The sequence below is a fragment of the Mastomys coucha genome, unplaced genomic scaffold (assembly GCF_008632895.1).
Source record: "Mastomys coucha isolate ucsf_1 unplaced genomic scaffold, UCSF_Mcou_1 pScaffold5, whole genome shotgun sequence".
In the NCBI taxonomy this organism is placed as follows: domain Eukaryota; kingdom Metazoa; phylum Chordata; class Mammalia; order Rodentia; family Muridae; genus Mastomys; species Mastomys coucha.
In genome coordinates, this window is record NW_022196911.1 from 104,816,468 (window position 1) to 104,837,084 (window position 20,617).

The 20,617-nt window shown below is 38.7% G+C and overlaps 1 protein-coding gene across 17 annotated transcripts in view; it reads left to right on the forward strand.

Annotated features, from left to right (window-relative positions):
• Cep112 (centrosomal protein 112) overlaps window positions 1-20,617 on the forward strand; it is a 507,666-nt gene that overhangs the window by 171,960 nt on the left and 315,089 nt on the right. For all 17 annotated transcript variants that reach the window (XR_004113083.1, XR_004113081.1, XR_004113080.1 and 14 more), the window contains 2 exons: window positions 1,210-1,317; window positions 18,408-18,590. Coding sequence is in view for 13 of the 17 variants with exons in the window: in XM_031350526.1 (XP_031206386.1) it covers window positions 1,210-1,317; window positions 18,408-18,590 (291 nt within the window). In the remaining 4 variants the exon portion in view is untranslated. The remainder of the gene's footprint in view (window positions 1-1,209; window positions 1,318-18,407; window positions 18,591-20,617) is intronic.

Here is a 20,617-nt window from a genome sequence, read left to right on the forward strand (position 1 = left end):
TCCTGAGTGAGGTAACCCAATCACAAAAGAACAAACACGGTATGCACTCTCTGATAAGTGGTTATTATGAGCATTTTATAGTTCTGATATATATATTCTTTAGCTGTTCATTTGAAGTTATAGCTAATCATTAGACCTTGTTATTAGTGGGATTCCTTTCTTCCTTTCTTTCTTTCTTTCTTTCTTTCTTTCTTTCTTTCTTTCTTTCTTTCTTTCTTTTTTGTTTGTTTTGTTTTTTGAGACAGGGCTTCTCTGTATAGCTCTGGCTGTCCTGGAACTCACTCTTGAACTCAGAAATCCGCCTGCCTCTGCCTTTCAAGTGCTGGAATTAAAGGTGTGCACCACCACCGCCCAGCAAGGGATTTTTTTTTTTTCTTAAATTCTTTTGTTGGTAGCAAATATCAACATTCCTGGTGTTAGACTACTCTCTGTACTTGGCACCTTTATTGAATTAGTTCTAACAGTTTTCAGTTTTCTAAGGGTTTCTATTTGTAAGGTCAGAGATGATTTTATTTCTGTTCCTGGTGGACTCTCTTTCTTTCTTTCTTTCTTTCTTTTTCTTTCTTTCTTTCTATTAGTATTTCCTTGCTCTGGCCCAGACTTCCATAGCTGTGGAGAAAATGGTGGAAGTCAACATCCTTATCTAGTGCCTTCACTTAGAGAAAGAACTGTCAGCTTTCTACAGTTGAGTGTGACGCTAGTGTGGTCATTAACCTTAGATTGTGTTGAGGTGCATTGTCTCTATGTCGAATTTGTCAAGAATTTCTAATGATAAGTGTTGACTTTCAGCTACTGGTGGGGGCATACTCCTATAATCTCAGTAATGGGAGCCTGAAGCAGGGCACCTGAAGTTCCAGACCAGCTTATGCTAAATTTGGAAAAATCACATCTTAAGAGGAAAGAAAAAGACATTGAGTTTTGTTTAATGTTTTCTTTAAACTCTTGTGGTGATTACATAGACTTTTTTTCTCTTGTTTCCTTACTGTATGTTTTATTGTAGGTATAACATTAGAATATATTCAGATGTATAGCAATTTTCATCCCTTCTTGAAATTATCAAAACATACTAAAATAGTCACCCATTCCAGTCTCTAACCTTGCTTTTGTCACTGATTGTCGAGGTGTTTAAAGTTTGGGATTTTAAAAGACGGGCAGAATTTAAACTATGAAATATAAGTTTTAAAAAAAAAATATTTTTAACTTTCACAGATGGAAAGAGTGGAAGCAGACCTAACTAGATCCAAGTCTCTTCGTGAGAAGCAGTCGAAGGAGTTTCTGTGGCAGCTGGAAGATGTCAAGCAGAGATATGAGCAGCAGGTCGGCCTTTCGTTTTCATGATACCAGTTAATTTTTAATATAGATATAACTCCTCTTTTAATCATCTCTCTCTCACAGAAATCATATGGTATCACAGAAACCATTAATATATTTAAAATAGTATATTGTATTGAAACCCAGACAGAAGAGTTTTAATATTCTTCTGAAGGCTATCTTGATCATTTGTTATTCTGAACATTTATTTGAAAACTTTATTGTGATACCTGACTCCCTCAATCCCTCTATGCTAGAATGATTTACTCAGACATTACAGGATAGAACTGACACCTGCTGTGTGCACGTCTCTGTTCACAGCACTGGGCATTGCTAGTCAAGCAGGCAAGGTTCCTTTGCTGACGTACTCTAGATTTTGGTTCACAGTCAACATGTGAATAAAAGTTGAAGTGACTGAAAAGTCAGTCAAGAGGAGAAAAGGAATATGCCAAGAACTGCCCATAGGCAGGCAGGAGTCTGGTCTTCGGCAGGCCCCTGCTGAGAGTTCCCTGGAGCACCAGGAGGGAGCTGCCAAGAGGCCTTGGAGGCCTAGCAGTCTAGGCAGGGAAACTAATAAAGTTACAAGAACCCATGAAGAGAGGGGACATGAGCTGGGGGACAAAAGTGACAGTAAACCCAGGCTAGACAAAACATAGGAAGGTTCCTAGCTGTGGGAGCAGACCATAAGCCCAGGCTTGACAAAACATAGGAGGAAGGTTCCTAGCTGTGGGAACAGGGGAATTAGACCTAATCTATGGTGGAAGGATTTCAGACTTTAGAAATCAAACGTTCTTCTCTTTTTTAATGTCTCCCAGAATATTTAACTATTACTAATTTTTTATTTATTTAATTTACTTGTCCTTAACATCTGGAAAAGCATTAACTAGATTTGGAACTCAGGTTACTAAATTTATTTCTAAAGATATTTGAATCTTTGAAATCTTAAAATAAACATAATTTTTAAAATTCTACTTTAAGCACCACTAAGCAGGTACTATATCAAAACTAATTAATCCCTTATGATCATTGGATTTCGTTTCCTCTACTAATTGATAGCAATTAGTGGTTTACTTGAATTCAGGGAAAAAAAAAAACAACCCCGCCTGACGCTGTGCGCTGAGGGTTGTTTCAATCTTACTATATCAGTAAAAGTAAGCCTGGGATTGCGTCCACAGGCATGTTGTGAGCACATGGCTTAAAACGTCTTTCTTGTTTACAATCTGACAGTCCTGCTTTTTGTTGTGAACAGGCAACTCATGCCCACCTTGTGAAATCTAAGCTGTAGCCAAGGCTTTTTAATAGACTTTGCATCTTTTTAGCCTCTATCATTTGTTGTTGTTGCTGCTGTTGTTCTTTCTCTAGAATTATAGAATTTGGCAGATAATTTTGTACCTTAAATCTGTTCTTTATTGAAAAATTGTCTCTTACAACTCTATTACTAATGTAAATTTATGTTAGTATAATATTTAACATAGCATAATAATTAATATTAATGTATTATTAATCCTAGTTGTGAAATGACCTGCTCAGAGTACCAAGCTAGAGTGTGTACTAGAGTAGTAAGAGCAGTGGGAGAAGTGGGCTGGACTAAGTAGGAAAGAGAACAACCTCCCTCCAGAGTGTGTACACATGTGTACAAAAGATATGTGAGCGTGCATGTGCACATGTGTTTGTGTGCACTTGCTTGCTTGCTCATGTGATTGTGTGTGTATGTGTGTGCATGCAAAGTTATTTGGAGTAATAGAAAGTTGCAAATAAAATAACACTAAATCTGTCTGATGCAATACTATCAAAATATGCAGATTTATGTGCTATGTTTATAAGAGGAATAAACTACATTTTAGAACACCTTGTAAGGATATGTGTCCACATCATATAATTAGATATATAAATTCAATAAAAATTTTTTGTGAGACTGCACATTTCTATGGAGTGAACATAGCCTTGTAGGTTAGGAGTATAATGACTGCATATTTTCCCATCATGCTCTAGGTAGCCCACAGAACTTGAAGTTAACAAATCAGCATGCCCATTACATAGATATTAAAAACAGCAATGCCAATAAACTATAGAAAATATAGAACATTTATAGTATATCACATTTTAAGTTATAATTTCACTTAAAATGGGAAAAAGGGGGAGGGAGGGAGGGAAAGAGAGAATAAGTATGAAAAGCTTAAAAGAGAAGATAAAGCATAAGCAGGTTATTTTCAAGGTGCAAAATGAGGGTAATATAGAATTTTCTAACTGTAAGACTCAGTGAAAAAATTTTAATCAGAATTTTTAAGGTTGTATAATAGAAAAATGACATAGCCAATTTCTGATTAATATGTAGCTGCATCTAAAAGTTATTCTGAAACATGCCAACTTAATAATGTGCATTTCTGCTGGAATACACTTGGCCTAATAAGCCATGAAGGATATTTTCTATAATCCTAACATTTTGAGAGAGGCTGCTTGGGAAAATAACACTAAAAATGGAGTACAGAATGTTATATTAAGAAGTGGAGCCTGGGCTGGAGAGTGCTGAGAAGTGTGGGATGCGCAGCACACATTCTAGGAGAGTAGTCAGCACCGTGAGGACATGAAAAACTTAGACATCTTTTTTAGCAGAAAATTTTATTGACCAGAACAATATTTTCAGCAGTCAGTCCACAAATTGCAGGTTTTTACTATAAAACTTTATCATGAGAAATGATAGTGCAGTAGTGACTGTATATCAACTTGAGCATGCCCAGAACTAGCCAGCTGAACAAGCTCTTTTCTTTTCATTCTTTGACACCAGGCAGCCTGGTGGGTACTTAGGGAGAGGGGGTGGAGACAGACTGAGTGCTTTTTATGAGCTACCTGACAAGGACCATCTTTGAAGGTGAGAAACGTCTCAGCTAAGTGACAACTCACAGAGCCATCTTTAAATGATTTGTGTCAACTTCAACTGAGACAATTAAGTGTCTAAATCACTAATAGTGATTTAGAATCAAGATTTCTAAAGTTGAAAATTCAGACAGGGAGTTAATATATAGCATAAAATTTCTAAATTTTATGAAGCTTCAAATAGGCTAGAATTAAGTAGGTTATTTACTGGGATTCAATATAAAATGTTGTGCTTTAGTTTATAATATATGCTCCAAAAATTTGAGAGTAAATAAGGGTAAAGATGATAGAAAGAATCTGGGACCAGGAGATCACAGTGGCCAGAACCACAAGACAGTAGACCAGGACCATGTAATTAGCTCTGAACCTAGTTTATCTAATCTTATGTCAGATTAGGAGTAAAATTTTGGGTTATGTTTATGTAGGACACTGAAAAACTTGAACATGTTCAAAGAAATTTCTAGAATATAGCAAGGTCTGGAATTATGTCAGAGGGAACATTTAAAGGAATGGATTATCTCACCAAGAGAAGACAATAGTAAATAAGATTGAGTTTCTTCCATTTTTACTGTAGGCCCACAGCTGTCAGGGCCTTCTTTGGGCCAAGCCCGACTCTCTCCATGTTCTGTCTTCATCTTCACCACATGCTCATTTCCACAGTGCTCTGGTAAAGCAGGCATCTTGATGCATTTTTCCATCTTCTAGGAGTAGAATGCAAGGCATGTGCAGTTATATCACCTCTGTAGTTCCATGCTATGAGTAGGGGGCAGCTCAGAACTGGAACCTGAGCTGTTCTTAGAACTTCCACTCTAAACATTCTGCTATGGTGTTCCAGGAGCAGAAATAGAACCACAAGGCCTATGACAGCATGGGTAGTTGGAATTGTTTCAAGGTGTCTCTGTACGGGACAACAATCCCAATGTGCACTGATAAGTCTGTGAGGCAGTATGTGCACTGATAAGTCTGTGAGACAGTATGTTTTCCAGTGTCGAGCATGTAAACTATCTTTTGTGAGGATTATGAAGGTAGTTGTGCATTTGGGACCATCTCATTGTGAAGGTCCCTTTGATATTTAACACTGTGTGGCTTTCTGCTTGTCTGGTCTCAGCCTCTCCATGAGAGATATAGACTTGCTGTTACCATGACAGACTCATTCCTTACCTATCTGCCTTACCAGGTTTTCTCATACAACACTTCCACCTACTTTCCCAGTCACTGTTCAAATCAAAGAGTAGCAAGTTTTCTACTATCTTGTCTTACTTCTCTCCAAAGGTAAATTCTTAGACACTGTGCCTATAGCATGTGCACCCACACCTTTTCTTCTCTTCTGGGTCAGAGTAACCCCTGCTGTGGTGAACACATATGGTCATGCGAGGCTCCTTACCTGCTTCCTGGAGTGTTGGATTCACATTATTTTATTTATTATTTTAACAGACAGCATGTGGCTTTATTATTGAGGTAATATTCCTGTTAAAACAAACATAGACTTTCTGCCTTGTAAAAATGCAAAGCTCTCACTACTTTCTAACACGAAATTGAACATTTTAAAGAAGCTTTCGGTACACAGTCTACTTCTGACTATGGCCTCAGTCCCTGAGGGCACTAGTCATCTCTGCTGGAGGTTCTTCAGTGACAAAGTTTCAGAAGCACTTCCCCAGTCAGTCCTTACATTTTATAAGGAAGGGACTTATTTTTATAATGAGAGGAAGTGAGTGCCTTCTGCTTTCTGGGCCTCAGTTTCCTTCTCTGGGCTTGGTTTTTGAGCTCCTCCCATTCTGGAAAGTATCTTACTGGGAGCTATAATGATTTTAGAAAAGAATGAACATTATCTTGGGCCAAATGTAGGCACAAAGTCTCCAGATGTGGAAGGAGAAACATCAAACACACGGGATAAATGCTCACAAGTATCCTGTAAGCCCAAGCTCTCATCAGGATTTCCTGCTCCTTTCCTGTCTAAGCCATTGGAACAGAAAGACAATTCGAATTGTCTTTTCACAGACTCATTCATGTTGGAAACAAACAGCCAGCTAGGCATGCTAGGATTTCCTGAACCGTGGAAATGTGTTTTTGGCAATTCTATCTTACCACTCTTTAATCTTCTATTTTATATCTTCCCTTTATACTATAAAGCCTTTAAAGAGAAATATTGTTCAGCAGATAAACAAGTGGTCACAGTTTTCAGGAAGAATAAGTGTTTATTGTTAGTGACTATGAGAAACAAACATGGGACCATCCTCTAGCAAGGTCATGATTTGAATGATTTGAAGCAAAGCTGCTTGGCAACAAACACAGTGGCAGAGACACACTGGCCACTCTGCAAGACACAATGCAGATGGGACATTAGAGGGGGCTGTTTAATCTACACTGAATAGAAGGAGTAGGGGGGAGAGACAGAGAGACAAACAGACACAGAAACAGAGAGATTGAGATCCATTCATTTAGCCAGTGGCCTTTGGTTATAGAAAGTGTAGGTGGGGCCTCATCACAGATTGAGTTGCTTGCTGGAGCTGTAAGTAGAGAAGAAAGGGGTGGCATGGATGTTGGCAGATGAACACACTTACAGTGTTTTTGTCACTACAAGTGTGTCTTTTTGAGAGAGGACAATAATGTTTATTGAGACTAGAAAATTACAGGGGCAGAAATGCTGATTTAACTGGTTTACTCTGGTGGTTGCCAGAATAATGTAAAATTAGGAGAAAATGTCTCTTCATTATTGAAGTCCTGGATGTGGTTAGTGATGAAGAATTTGTGAATCTCCCTAAAATCTTATCAAAGTGTACTTTCATGTGATTTTTAAAATTCTAGCTGTGTATAATTTACTGTGAATCCTGCATAGCTTGTTGTTCTTTTTCTCTTTGTATTCTGTTCACTTTATGCCTTTTGGAAAAGCAAAAAAGTTTACTTTGCTTACCTTTTCTTTCCATTTGAATTTTTGTTTGTTTTGCTTTTTCTTTCCAGTGCTGGGATGGAACCCAGGGCTTCATGTATGGTAAGCAAGTTCTCTTCTGCTGAGCGACATCCCCCGATCTACAATCTGTATCCTCTGGAACATATTGTTCCTACAGGCTAGGATAAGAACTCTATTTCTAGCCATTAAGTTTTCAAAGTCAGAGATCCAAGTAGTGAGGCTACTGGGCCTTGGATGTGTGGACAAGCCAAGTGTGAGGGTTGGAGACACAGGACACAGGCTTTGGGAAAGGCAAAGTCTGCTGTCTTCCCTTTACTGTGTGTTGTTAAGGGGTAGGGAGAAGCTAAAGTTTTCCCACCTAGATTAAAGAATGTTAAAAAAAGAATGTAAATTAGGAGGGCAAGGGTGAAGGTAGTATCTGGAGTATGGAGTATATCTGTTTCATTTTAGAGGTAATTCATTTAACATTTCTCCCTGGATAGTAACTCTCTGCATTGTCTTGTTAGATTAAAATATCAACTGGAGTCAATGGTTTCTCATTTATTAATTCATGTTTATAGAGAAAATGCTTTCATTAATCATTGTTTCAAAGGATTAGGATATGGCAGTGAAGAGTTTCTTGATTTGAAATTTTATTGTGTTGCCGGGCAGTGGTGGCACACGCCTATAATCCCAGCACTTGGGAGGCAGAGGCAGGTGGATTTCTGAGTTTGAGGCCAGCCTGGTCTACAGAGTGAGTTCCAGGACAGCCAGGGCTACACAGAGAAACCCTGTCTTGAAAAACCAAGAAAAAAAAAAAGAAAGAAATTTTATTGTTTAAATGAGGCAGTGATTATTGTTTTCAAAATCTATAAAGCTGGCTCTTTATGTGATTGTGAGTGAAGGGTGTCTTACATGGAGAGTTATTGTTAGGTAGATTGGCAGCAGAGGACTACAATGAACTGGTACTTGACTCACTCTGAGGGAAGTGAAGGAAGAACCCAGTGCACAGCCTGAGGTGGCTGTTCTGGGCACTTTCTGTGGCTGGAGCAGGTTGCTTTGGGGCTGCAGTGGAGTAAGCTGGGAAAGGCTCTGCAGCTGTGAGGTCAGGTCCCTCCTGCCCAGGCTACAACAGACTGCATGGAGCTTAGATTTCATTCCAAGTGCAGTGAGAAACTATGGGGACATTTGAGCAAGATCTGCCATCTATGTTTTTTTTTTTTTCAAGTATTTTTGTGGCCCCTGTAGTAGAGGAAGGAAAGGAAGCAGAGAAGTACATTTGGATATGGTGGTGGTGGTCTGGAAAGAGACCGCTCTTCTAGTTAAGGATTCTGTTGCTGTGATTAAACACCATGACCAAAAACAGTGTGAGGAGGAAAGGGTGTAGTTCAGCTTAGAGTTGTAAACCATAGTCTATCACTAAGGAAGGCAAGAACTCAGACAGAGCAGAAACCCGGAGCAGGAGCTGATGCCGTAGAGGGTGCTGCTTTCTGGCTTGCCTCTCAGGGTTTGCTCAGCTGCTTTCTTATAGAATCCAGTACCTCCTACTCAGGTGTCACACCACCTTCAGTAGAATGGGTCTTGCACATCAATCACTAACCAAGAAAATGTCCTATAGTCTAGTCTGGTAGGAACATTTTTACCAACTGATGTTTTCGTCCTGAATGACTCTATCTTTAATCAAGTTGACATAGTAACTAGCCAACATAACCACCATGGCTTGGACTATGGTGGAAATGGGAGGCAATGGCAAGTGGTCATGGGGATCCAAGGACAGCAGGATTTGTCAATGCTTGTGGAATGTAGATGGAACAAGATTGTTCCCACTGAGCAACTGGAGGAGGAGTCGTGCCAGATGCTGAAATAGGAGTATACAGACAGAAAGCCCCAAGATGGAACCCAAGATCATGACAACAGTTAGAGATGAGAAAGGTAGACACAGCAACAGAAGAGAGTTAGGAGGAGCAGCCAGTGATGTAAAAGAAGAACTAGGGTGTGGCTGTATGACGTTCACCAAAGGTTTCCTCAAGGAGGGGATGGGAGTGCGTTTTGTTGCAGGCCTTGCCACGAGGGCCAGTAGGTGGAAACTGAGACCTATTAAAGTTGGCAAGCGGATCGTTTGCCAACTAGTCCAGTTCTAGTTGAATATGGGAACAAAGCCTGGGTAGTATGGGTAGAGAGAGAACAGAGGATGAGCAGTCCTTTTGAAGAATGTAAGGCAAACAGAAATGAAGTGATAGATATAGGTCTTCTAGGGTCAAGGGAAAGACTTAAAAAATAAAATAGATTCCAAACATGCTTAGAAGTGAGAATGATCCAAAAGAATGAAAAAATGATGTGCAGACAGTGATGGCTCACTTGCGAGAGTGACATTTTTATGTTGTAAGAGAGTGGGTAGAACCAGTGATTAGTGAGCAGTCAACCTAGGCAGCAGCAGACCTGCCGCCACTCACACTGTGCATGGACACAGACTTCACAGGTGGACAGGTCAGTTTGGTGCTGAAAAAAGTGAAGTAGCATTGTTCCATCTACTTCTGTTTGGTTTGTGTGTGTGTGTATACACATGTGCATATATGTGTATGTATATGTGCACATGAGTACACTGTGTGTGTGTATATGAAGGTCAGAAGTCAATTTTGGGTGTTGTTCCTCCTTTAACATAGGGTCTCTCACTGGTCTGAAACTCACCTATTAGTCCTGCCTGGCTGGCCAGTGAACACTGTGGATCCACCTGTTTCTGTCCTCCACCCTAGCACTACTATTACTACTCTTGTGACACAGCACCTGGCTTTTGTGTACGTGTTCTAAGAATGGACTCAGGTGCTCATGCTTGCACAAGCAAATACTTCACCAACTGAACTATCTCTCCAGCCCTGATTTTATTCTTTGTTTGTTCCTGGATCCCACATTGTTCAATTTAAAATGATGAATGATTATGAAGTATTGCGGGTCATGGAGGAGTTTTTAAATTTTGACAAGTCTGTTTTTCCCAATTCCATACTTAGTGACAAACTTGAATGGTTATGCTAGTTAATATTACTCCAACAACAGTGATATGTTTGATTAAGGCAGTCTATACTTCATGTAGAACTGAATGCACGTCAGAAAGACATGTAAAATTAACAAAACTATAAAGTTAAGATGTGGTCCCATCCCAAAATTGAACTCTGCCTACAAAAGTGAATTCTTAACTAAGATTGCTTATCATTCTCACTTGAGTTGAGTATTATTAAAACAAGAAATGCTTCCTGAGTTTCCATTGATATCTGGCATAGATAAATTATAACTATTTTCAGCAAGCTTTTATATGCAGGGCTATTTTTGTTAATCATCACCCCTGGGCCTGCAGGTATTTTGAAGTGTTCAGTGAGAATCTAGGGTGGGGCTCAGTTGTAGAGCACTTACTACTCAGATAGCATGCCTGGTGCTTTATTCATCGATACTGGGAGAAAGTGGTGAGTGTTAACTGTGTGAGAGACCGCCCTGCTTAGTCACGAAGTCAGACTTGCTTCCAGCCTCTGGCTCAAAGTGCATCTTGAACAGCAGAACCTTCAGGAGGTATTTCTTTTCCTTGGTATTGACAATTAACTGAGAAGAAAAAGAATATCCTGCCAAGCCGTACACCATCTCCAGGAACAGTTATCGTGTCATATTATATTTTGAAACAGAACTTTCCTGGCTAAAATGAACTGAGGTTGGACAGATTTCATGCATGGTTCTTTTTCTTGTAGGAAATATTGAATCCTGGAGCCTCATGGCCACCCCAGGTGACAGATTATATTTCTATACTGGAGCCTCACGGCCGTCACAGATGATAGGTTATATTTCTACACTGGCTTCCTTCTGCTCTTCTGCATGTACGGGTGGGTTATGTAGTATATGTTCATGTATGTGGAGATTAACATACACTCATAAAGATCAGGCTTACACATAGCCTTCAAGGTTTCTCATTGCCCTGGGACTTGGCTAGACTGGCTGGCCAGTGAGCCTCAGTGATCACCTGACTCTTCCTCCCCAAGAGTTGGAATTGTAAGAATGTCTCCATTCTCAGCTCTTTTACGTAGGTACTGGGTGTTGAACATATGTGCTCGTGTTTGCTATAAACCCAGCCTTTTTTAGTAGGAAAAAAAATACTTTTGTGCCTATTTTTATCAAGATTTAGATTTTGTGCATAAATATTCTCAGAACCAAAAAACTGGCATCTTGGAGAGTTTAGCCTGACCCTCAATACAAAAGGCTTTTTCAGCTGTGCTTGTTGACTGCCTATACATGTGCACCCAGTGAAGGATGGAGCTGTGCTTGTTGACTGCCTGTACATGTGCACCCAGTGAAGGATGGAGAGGATCCCAAGACCCTCCTCCGACTCTCTGGCTACTCTCTGCTACCTGTTGTGTGGACCTCTGCTGTGATTGCTCTGGCCTCTCAGAGGGATACGTTTAAGGCCAGAAAAGATTAGGAGAGGGGAACTCCATCTCTATAGCTATTGAGACCCTCATCCTTGTATGTGAAACCTTTTTTGGAGAAGTTCCCTGACCCTAGTAAGTACCCCTTTGTCTATCCTTCACAAGGAAGCCCAATAAACAGTCCTGGGTTCTTCAGGGGGAGCTTCCATGGGATTGTGCCCGTTTGCCACTAGGGCCATAGGAGAAGGGGTAGCCATCACTTACTCTCTCTAGGAGGAATTTTTGTAACAGTTAGTCACAAAATTATATCAAAATGTCAGATTTTATATTACAGTGTATTTTTACTCTGGCTCCAAAGACACTGAGAGGTTTGTATATGTTCTGAAGGAAGGGCATAGGTAAGGAAGTGATTTTCTTATGCCATAGAGTAGAACATTGTGTAGCATAAAATTATTTTGAAAGATGCCAACTCCTTTTGTAATGACATAAAACCAGTCTAGTGAAATCATGCCAAACTCAGAGTAAATTTTATCCTACTTGAGCTGGATGTCTAGGCTCCTAGAGAATGGTGTAGCTCATTTTAACATTTTAGATGTGGCCTTTTGCATATACGAATTGCTCAGAGCTATAACCAGATGATGACGTTAGGTCTGTCTCTCAGGAGTGGAAAGTATAAAGGTTCTACCTGCTTCTTAGTATGGATCTTATACCATGTCTTACCAGGAGTATAAAAGTAATACTAAATTTCATGAGCAAGAAATGAGTTTTCTACAGAGAGCACTCAAGTGGCATGTAGCATGGTATTTAAATGTTACCTGGTAAGCCCTATAGAAAAAAAATCCTATCTTTTAATGACTAATGTATTTAAGTAAACTGTTCCTTGAACTATTATTGGGAATATCAGAACCCACAATGATTTAACTACTTTTAATTTGTCTTTTAAAATTGTGAGATAACTTAGCAGTAAAGGCTCTTGCCACCAATGCCTGAGTTCAGTCCCTAGGACCTACATGGTGGAAGGAACAACAGATCCCTTCAAGTTATATGCTAGTGAGTGTGCGCATACACACACACCCACACACCCACACCCACACTCACACACTATAACCTTTGTTTTAATAGAGGTATTCACAGTAGTTTCTGATAGTCTTTAATAGTGAGCTTCACTGACCTTCCAGTTGTGCTGACCCATGGTGGAGGTACCAGAACTCCGTGACAAAATGTTGGGGGAGAATCAAAACTGAGGAAATGAAAATACCATGGTATTTTTTGCCACTTAGCCCAGAAAACCTACCCCGGGAGGGGCCTAGTTGCTGATACTGCCTTTTCTAGAGGACCTCACTGTTGGTGGGATGCTGATTCCATTAAGCAGCTCATGCTGTCTTGGCTTCCTGTGTTCCAGTGGACAAATGCAGGAGGTTTCTTTGGAACTAGGCTGCCTACTTTCAACAGCATGGTAGAGAATCAAAAATGGCATCCAATACATGGGACACCCAGTGTCTGATGCAAGGCAAAATAATCAGAGAAGCCTACAGATGAAGGGTCTTTCCCTAGAAGGTCTGTAGTGATAGATAGATAGAGCATGGTTTTCCAGGAGTAAGATAGACACAGAGCCAATGAGAGGAGTAATCAGCTTGCAAAACATGTGGGCAAAGTCCAGGGTTGGTGAACATGCTTTAGTTGTCTAGTTACGTGGAAAATCATGGTCCTTCCCCTAGATATCATATCTACATGGGTTTATAGATCCAGAAACCATTGCTTTGAAGGGAGAGTGCATGCCTTGTTGAAATACTCTTGCAACACTGTATAGAAGCATTCCCCCAATGGGAGCTATTGCTGAGTGACATGGGAACTAATTTCATTCAGAACCTTCAGAAATGACTGTTGTTAATCATGTCACCACATAAATTTGATGAGGTTGATAAATTTAAGAATAAGGAGGTTAAAGATTAAAAACAGATTTTTAGAGCAGGACCATACCATACTTGCCAGTTTTGTTTAAATGTAAAATTTAATTTTATGTGAATTTTGATGGAGAATAAAAGAAATTGAAAGATTTCTGAAGTTTAGAAAGATATTTCTTCATAAGGGGTAAGTTCATAGGATGTTCAAAGGATACTGATTATGATACATCAAGTTTATAGTGCTTTAAATTTTTTTGAGGACATTAGTTATTTCCTACCACAACAATCCAAGTTAACTTGTCTACACTTATTTGCTGCCCCTCTTTATCATTTATGGCATTAATTGTCCATTGTTGAGGTCTGAGATATATATATATATATATTGTCCTGTGACCCTTCCTACAGTTATATGGTATTTAAATCAGTTTCCTCACAGTTTGGGTGTGATGAGATCTTGCCATTGAACATCTTTGCAAGAAAGAGTTCACAGTGTGGTCACTGTGTGTGAAGGGTGGCTTCACTGGCACCACACTGTCTGGCTATCCTTTTTCCCCAAAGCTATGTCTACAGTTTCACATTGCCTTTTGACACTATATATTAATTTTAGCTTTTCTAGTCATCTCACAGTTTCTCAAATCTTACCCACAACTCTTACTGTTTATGTGACTGGTTTGGATCTGAGGTCACCATGTTTGAACTTAGTGACAACCTGGAGCCATTCTCCTCAGTTGTAATTCATTTTCCTTGGTTCACAGTGTGCACTACTTATATCTTAGTTTAGGGAAGTTTTCAATTTTCATAGGTTTCTTTTTCTTACTTACTTTCTACTTTCTCTGCTCCTGTTCTCTGCACCTTTGCCATGGTTTTCTATCGCCCTTTGTCTGTGACCCTGATTGAATTTTCAGCCATGCTTATACCACTCACTCTTGCTTCTAATTTAGTTTCATGATGGATTTGTTTTGACCTGTGCTTGATTCTCTTTCTTATCTTCTGGTTCTGAGTTGTTCATTCATTGTACTCATCCTCTTGCTTAATTTTCCCCATACCTCTTCTTGATTTATAAGGTAGATTTTCTCCTTAAGCATGAAAGGCCTTCTTTTCTCCTTTTGTTTTGTTTTGTTTTGTTTGCTTGATCTTTGCTAAATTCTTTTATTTCTTTTTTCATTTAAAAACACTTATTTTTGTATTATTTGTACAGATGTGTCTGTGTAAATGTATGTCATGTATGGATGATCGTGATGCCCATGAAGCCAGGAAAGGGTGTGAGGTCCCCTGGAGCTGGAGATAGAAGTGCTTGTAAACCACCCTTATAGAAGCTGGGAATGGAACCCAGGTCTTCTAGAGGAGCAAGAAGAGTGCTTAACCATTGATCCATTGCTCCAACTCTCATTTTATCTTGACACAATGTTTTACAGATGTCTAAACATGTTTTTAGCTGTTCCATGCCTCTTAGAAATTTGAAACTCTCTTGACTCTTCATGGGGACTTCTTTAATCAGTCTTTGTCACTGTGCATCCCATTGTCCTTTGCATATATAAAGACCTGGACCTCCCCACCTCCCTTGACTCCCAGTCTTACTGACCACTCAGTATTCAGCCATGGCTGATTTTACAACTTGGGCATTTCCACAATCTAACTCCTGTTTTACATTAACTCTTAGACTTTGTTGCTAAGTCTAAGGGTTACCAAAAAGTATCCACTAGTCCAATCCAAGAAAGATGCTGCTTAATGCTTCCCTGAGAGCTGTACTCCTGAGTAAAGAAAGGACCATACTAAAAAGTTGAAGGACCAGTCTTTACTGCTAAGTTGATATGGAAGGACCAGGGTCTAGCAAAGCCTTGATTTCTAACACAGTTCCACCACAGTGAGGTACTTTGTGATTGTGAATATTATCTTCAAAATATTCCCAGAATATCTCAGCTTTTTCTGTGGACTCTGCTATTTATCTGGAGAAGACAGGAGAATCTGATGGTTAAGAAACCTAGGCTGAATCCAGAAGAGGCTTATAACATTTAGAAGTAAGTGCGGAGTCTGCACATGAGCAGACAGTCCTCAGCTCTTGCGTTTATCAGATTCACTAACCTAAGATCCTATTCCTTAAGGAGACTCACTGGGAAAGATATTAAACTAACAATTCATTAACATCTACTTTTACAGTTGAAATTCCAGTAACTCTTTTCTTATTTGTCTTTTTAAATAATGAAACATATTTGACCAATACAGAATAGTTGAAAAGGCTATCAGAACACTTGGTTACTGGGGCTGGATACAGAATAATTGAATAGGCTATTAGAACACTTGGTCACTGGGGCTGGAAAGATGCTGAGGTAATGTGGGAGCAGACCATCACTAGATTGTTCAGCAATGTCATCCTGGGATGGTAGTGTTTCATGGCAATCTTCTCCATCCTCGGCCTCCTGACTTCTTTGCAGCCTCTCTTCTGTCCCAGGCCTTGGGGATCAGAATTTCGGGATGACAATGCTGTCTTATTCAAGACTGAGTGTTCTTTAGTTACTGTTCTCAGAACTCTGATGGCTTATAAATATCTGCTTTAACTGCCACTCTCTACAAAAACAAACAAACAAACAAACAAACAAAAAAACCGATCCTCTCTGCTTCAGGCTAAAAGCTGCATCAGTCTATGGGTATAAACATTTAGATGGCTATCTGACTGCATGTTCAACTAGGGAGACAGTAGCAGTGTGTTGCTTCCTTGGACTCATGCCCTCAACAACCATAGGCTTTGGCTTGATCTGTAGTATAAGGTATTTATATTCCAGCCCATGGAACAGGCCTCACATCCAAACATTGCAAACCACACACACACACACACACACACACACACACACACACACAGCAACCTGCATGCACAACTTTCCTCCAACTTTCCATCGTGTATAGAGGAGGTACTCATAGAACCCTGTACTTCCTGGGTAGCTAATTGACAGCAAATGGTTGCTGAAGGAAGTGATGTCATTTTCTATAATGCAACCACTGGGGGACTAGGCAGGCAGAGACAATGTTCAGAAGGAAGGGGGTGGAGCATACCTGAGTAATGGGGTGAACATAATCCCAATACATTGTATAGTTGGGCATCATTCATTGCTAGTGCCCTTATCCCTATTTCTTGGCATATATCCTTTCAAGGGAAATGTTCTATAATTCTTCTATCGTAGTCTCAGGTTATTTGGTTACTTATAAATATTTTACTTTCTATCAATTTTAAGTCATACCCATTTTCCCAAATTTTCTAAAGTTTTGAAAGACCCCAGTAGAATGTTCTATGCCTCCCTCTACTTCTCTTCATTGTAAAACATGCTTAAAGAACTTTGATTAATGTTTTAAATTTTATTATAATGATACTTGATACTATAACACTGAGTAGAAATAATAATGCATCTAAGAACTAAAGATTTTCTCGTTCAATAATTAATAGTTAGCTGCTTAAAATCTACTCTAATAATGCTCACCTTAGTTTTCCTCTTCTGTTGGGATTAAGATTATAGTTGTGTAAACCGCAGAATAAAACATATGCATTTATTTTAAATAATAAAAACCTTTTTTATTTTATGACCTGGTGTACTTAGTATATATTATAAATAAATGCATACTATTTTTTTCTCTTTACTAGTACATTGAAATAATATATGGACAAACACCCCAATTTTAAGTAAATTTGATGTAAAACATGTTTTCTATATTATTTATGTACTGTTGTAACATAATCATAAGTAGGTATATTCAAGAATTAGCATACATTTCTTCTAAATAATATATTTATGAATAATTATATATTTATTTTTGGTTTTCCAACTCTAAATTCACAATAAAAATATTTTAAAATGTATGTCCTAATCTAAAAGCAAGCTTAATTTGTTTTTTGATTCTTATTTGCAATTAGGGAATTAAAACTTTAAAATTCATAGAAAAATGGCTTCTGAGATTTAGTTTTGTGTGCATTCCTGGAGAAATGACTGCTATAGCTTTAAGATAAGGTAGTCTGGTGAGTCATTGCAGGAAACAAGATCGATTTGGAGCAGACTCCTACTGTTAGCTTTTTTGAAGATGGATTCTCACGCTGAAAATAACACAACATATTCTAAATAACAGCACCCCCCCACACCCTGAAATCCACCAAAACTGAAGAAAAATCCAAGTGACTGTTCTTAGCAGCTGTGTGGCCTGGAGTTCACTGGGGAAGCTGGCTTCCTGCAGTCCCCTATTCATCACCTGCTTCAAAGACAGCCTGGCTGGCTATAGTTTGCAGGCCAGGTAGGGTGCCATTGTGCACAGTCTGGGAGGATTAGTATCAAAGCTGCGGCAACCAGGCCCTTGGTCTCAGGCTGCCATTCAGTCTAGCAGGGAGAGGCTAAGACTGGCCAAGGTCACAGTCTCCAGTGTGGAGTGGACTGGGAAAGGATCCTGAGAATAGAATGCTTTTTATGAAATCATGGCGCAGGCTTGCAGCACAGCAGGTGCTCTTCTGGAAGACATAACATCTGTTTATGTTGGTGTGCCGTAGCTGACAACGAGATAATAGAGCTTTGAAATTTATCATTTTATTTTTAAAAGACAACTGTATATACAATAATCCAGATGCGTATTTAGCTCAGATCTTTTATTGGGAAATCATAAGGGGAACTGATCGACTTAATTGTTGCTTTTTACATGTTTATATTCAAGCAGAAAGCAAGGCGCACTGACTATTAACTGTTTACAACCATGCTGGTCAGCAATACCCAGTTGTTGGGGAGGAAATACCTAGTATTCAACATAAATTTTTTCAATTTTCAGACATTAGTGTCAACAGATTGCAAAGGATTTCCTGCATATGCCAAGTATCTTGAATATTAGGAGTTTTAGATAAAATGCTCCCAATAAAATGAATGTATTTTAAGGGTGAGGTAATAATGACGCAAAAATAAAATTTTCAACTTGGACAAATTAGAGAAAAATTAAGCTGTACATGAGTTGTCATGACGACAAGGATGTTCTGTTGATGAACTGTCCTCCTCATTGTCCAATCAGATAGTAGAGCTGAAGCTGGAGCATGAACAGGAGAAGACGCACCTATTACAGCAGCATAGCGCAGAGAAGGATAGCCTAGTCCGAGACCATGATCGGGAAATTGAAAACCTGGAGGAACAGCTTCGCGCTGCCAATATGGAGCACGAAAATCAAATTCAAGAGTCCAAGAAACGAGATGCACAGGTAATTATCAATAATATTTGCTAAAACGGGTGTCTATCTTAAAAAGTCATCAGCGTTTCATGTTTTCTTATTCTTCTTGATGCACGCTGTTTGATCATTTGCAAAACTGACATATAAATGTGATTTTTTTTTTTGTTTTCTGTCCCCCTGCCCCACCCCCTGTTTGGAGGATGAATAAGGCTTTAACTACAGAAACCACAGGTAGCCAGATTAAAAATCCCATGGCGCGCTATAACTTGGTCCCTCTTTTTATAATCTTGTCTCAGTTCCTTTCATGATTTTTTTTTAAAGGTATGCCCCTTACCCCTCCCCTCAGCCTTAGAAAATCCCTAAGAAATATATTAGCCTCACCCCTGGCTTTTTGTTTTAATCTCTGAAGGCAATCAAGCTGCTTTAATATTTGTTTCTCCTGCCTATTGTTTCTTTTCTTCATGAGACTCTATATTTCATTACCTTACTTGGATGGTAATTGATAAAAATGACTCCAGAGAAGTGCTCTTTCACACACACACACGCCTCCTAGCCTCCATCTCTATAGTCCCTGTTGGAAGCCATTTGGCAGAATAACCCCCAGCTGTGGTAGCATTTGACTCTTCAAACTTATGGATGAAATGTGCACTGTCAGCATGGAAAATTATCTTTATAAATTTCAGATGAAAAAAATCTTATTGGGTATGTATCTTTGTGGTATAATACATTCTTTAGGGTATATATAATCAAGGGCCTTTAGTATATCCTCTTGAGCAGATTGCTGTGAAATTTTATTAAAGAAAAATTTAAGAGCAATTGACAACAATAAAAAGATAATTTTCTTTTCTAATAAAACCATATCATCTAGTAGATCTAAAGACCTTTTTTGCCATTGAAATCCAAGCATGCTAACCACACTAGAATTAAGCCCTGGTTATCCTTCCTTCTAAACTAATAGAATTTCCAAATAGCAAAATAAGTCTTTTGGTTTGGTATGTGTTTAAACAATTCTGTAATTACCTAAACATCAAAACATTTCTAATTAAAGAAGATTTAATTTTTTGAGTGGAGAGCAGCTGGCGGTAAGGCAAAGAATGGGAGTTGGCTATTTTTCATTTGACCTTGGTTTGTCTCATTTCAGAGAGTAATTGGTACAATAGGAGTATACTTGACTAGATTTTCTGTCAATAATATACATTTTTAGGGAACGTATGTTTTGATTGCTTTATGGTTATATGTTTACTAACAGGTGATTATTATAATACGCATGGTCCGAGAATAATCATGTGGTTTCTAACAACATTCATTATATTTTTACTATTAACCTTATTAGAACCTTTAGAAAATATATGCTGTTGTTTTTAATTTTCTTTTAAAGACTATTTTCAAACTTACGTTCTCCTTCAGACATAATGTTAACCTTACCATTGTCCTCCCATGATAAGGGACATGAGGTCTGGGTCAGTATACGATCTGTTTGCATAGAAAAATCACATAATAGATACAATAAAACCCATTAGTTTGCTTAGGTGCTGACTATTTTGGTGCTGTCGTGGAAAGCCGACACACTGGGGGCCAAATTTATAGGAAATCTTTCTGATTTTGCATATGCTGTATCTGCTAATGTAGGGCGCGGTTCATCTGATATAACAAAAGGGAAATTTCAGAACTATTATGTGTAATTCGACCATAGGAATGGTGCAATATGGCTTTTAACTGGGTTTATGCTCATCAAAGTACTCACTTGGAAGACTCTGACCGTTTTAGATGCTTTGGTTTAGTAGATTTCACATATTTTGTGTTTTTCTTAAGCGTTTTACTAGCTGAGATTGCTGTCATGGGAATGCCAGTAAGCAATGCAGATTCGGAGTCAATTCATTCCTAAGCAAAATGAAAATAATTTGGCATACATTGTTACCTAGTTGTCTTTAGAGAATACAATTTTAAAGAAGTTTTATTAATAACTACATTTAAAAATTTTTTATCATATCTACCAATATACTAAAAATGTGTGTCTGTGGTACCTCTCTGAGGATATTAACTCACTATCCTTCAGG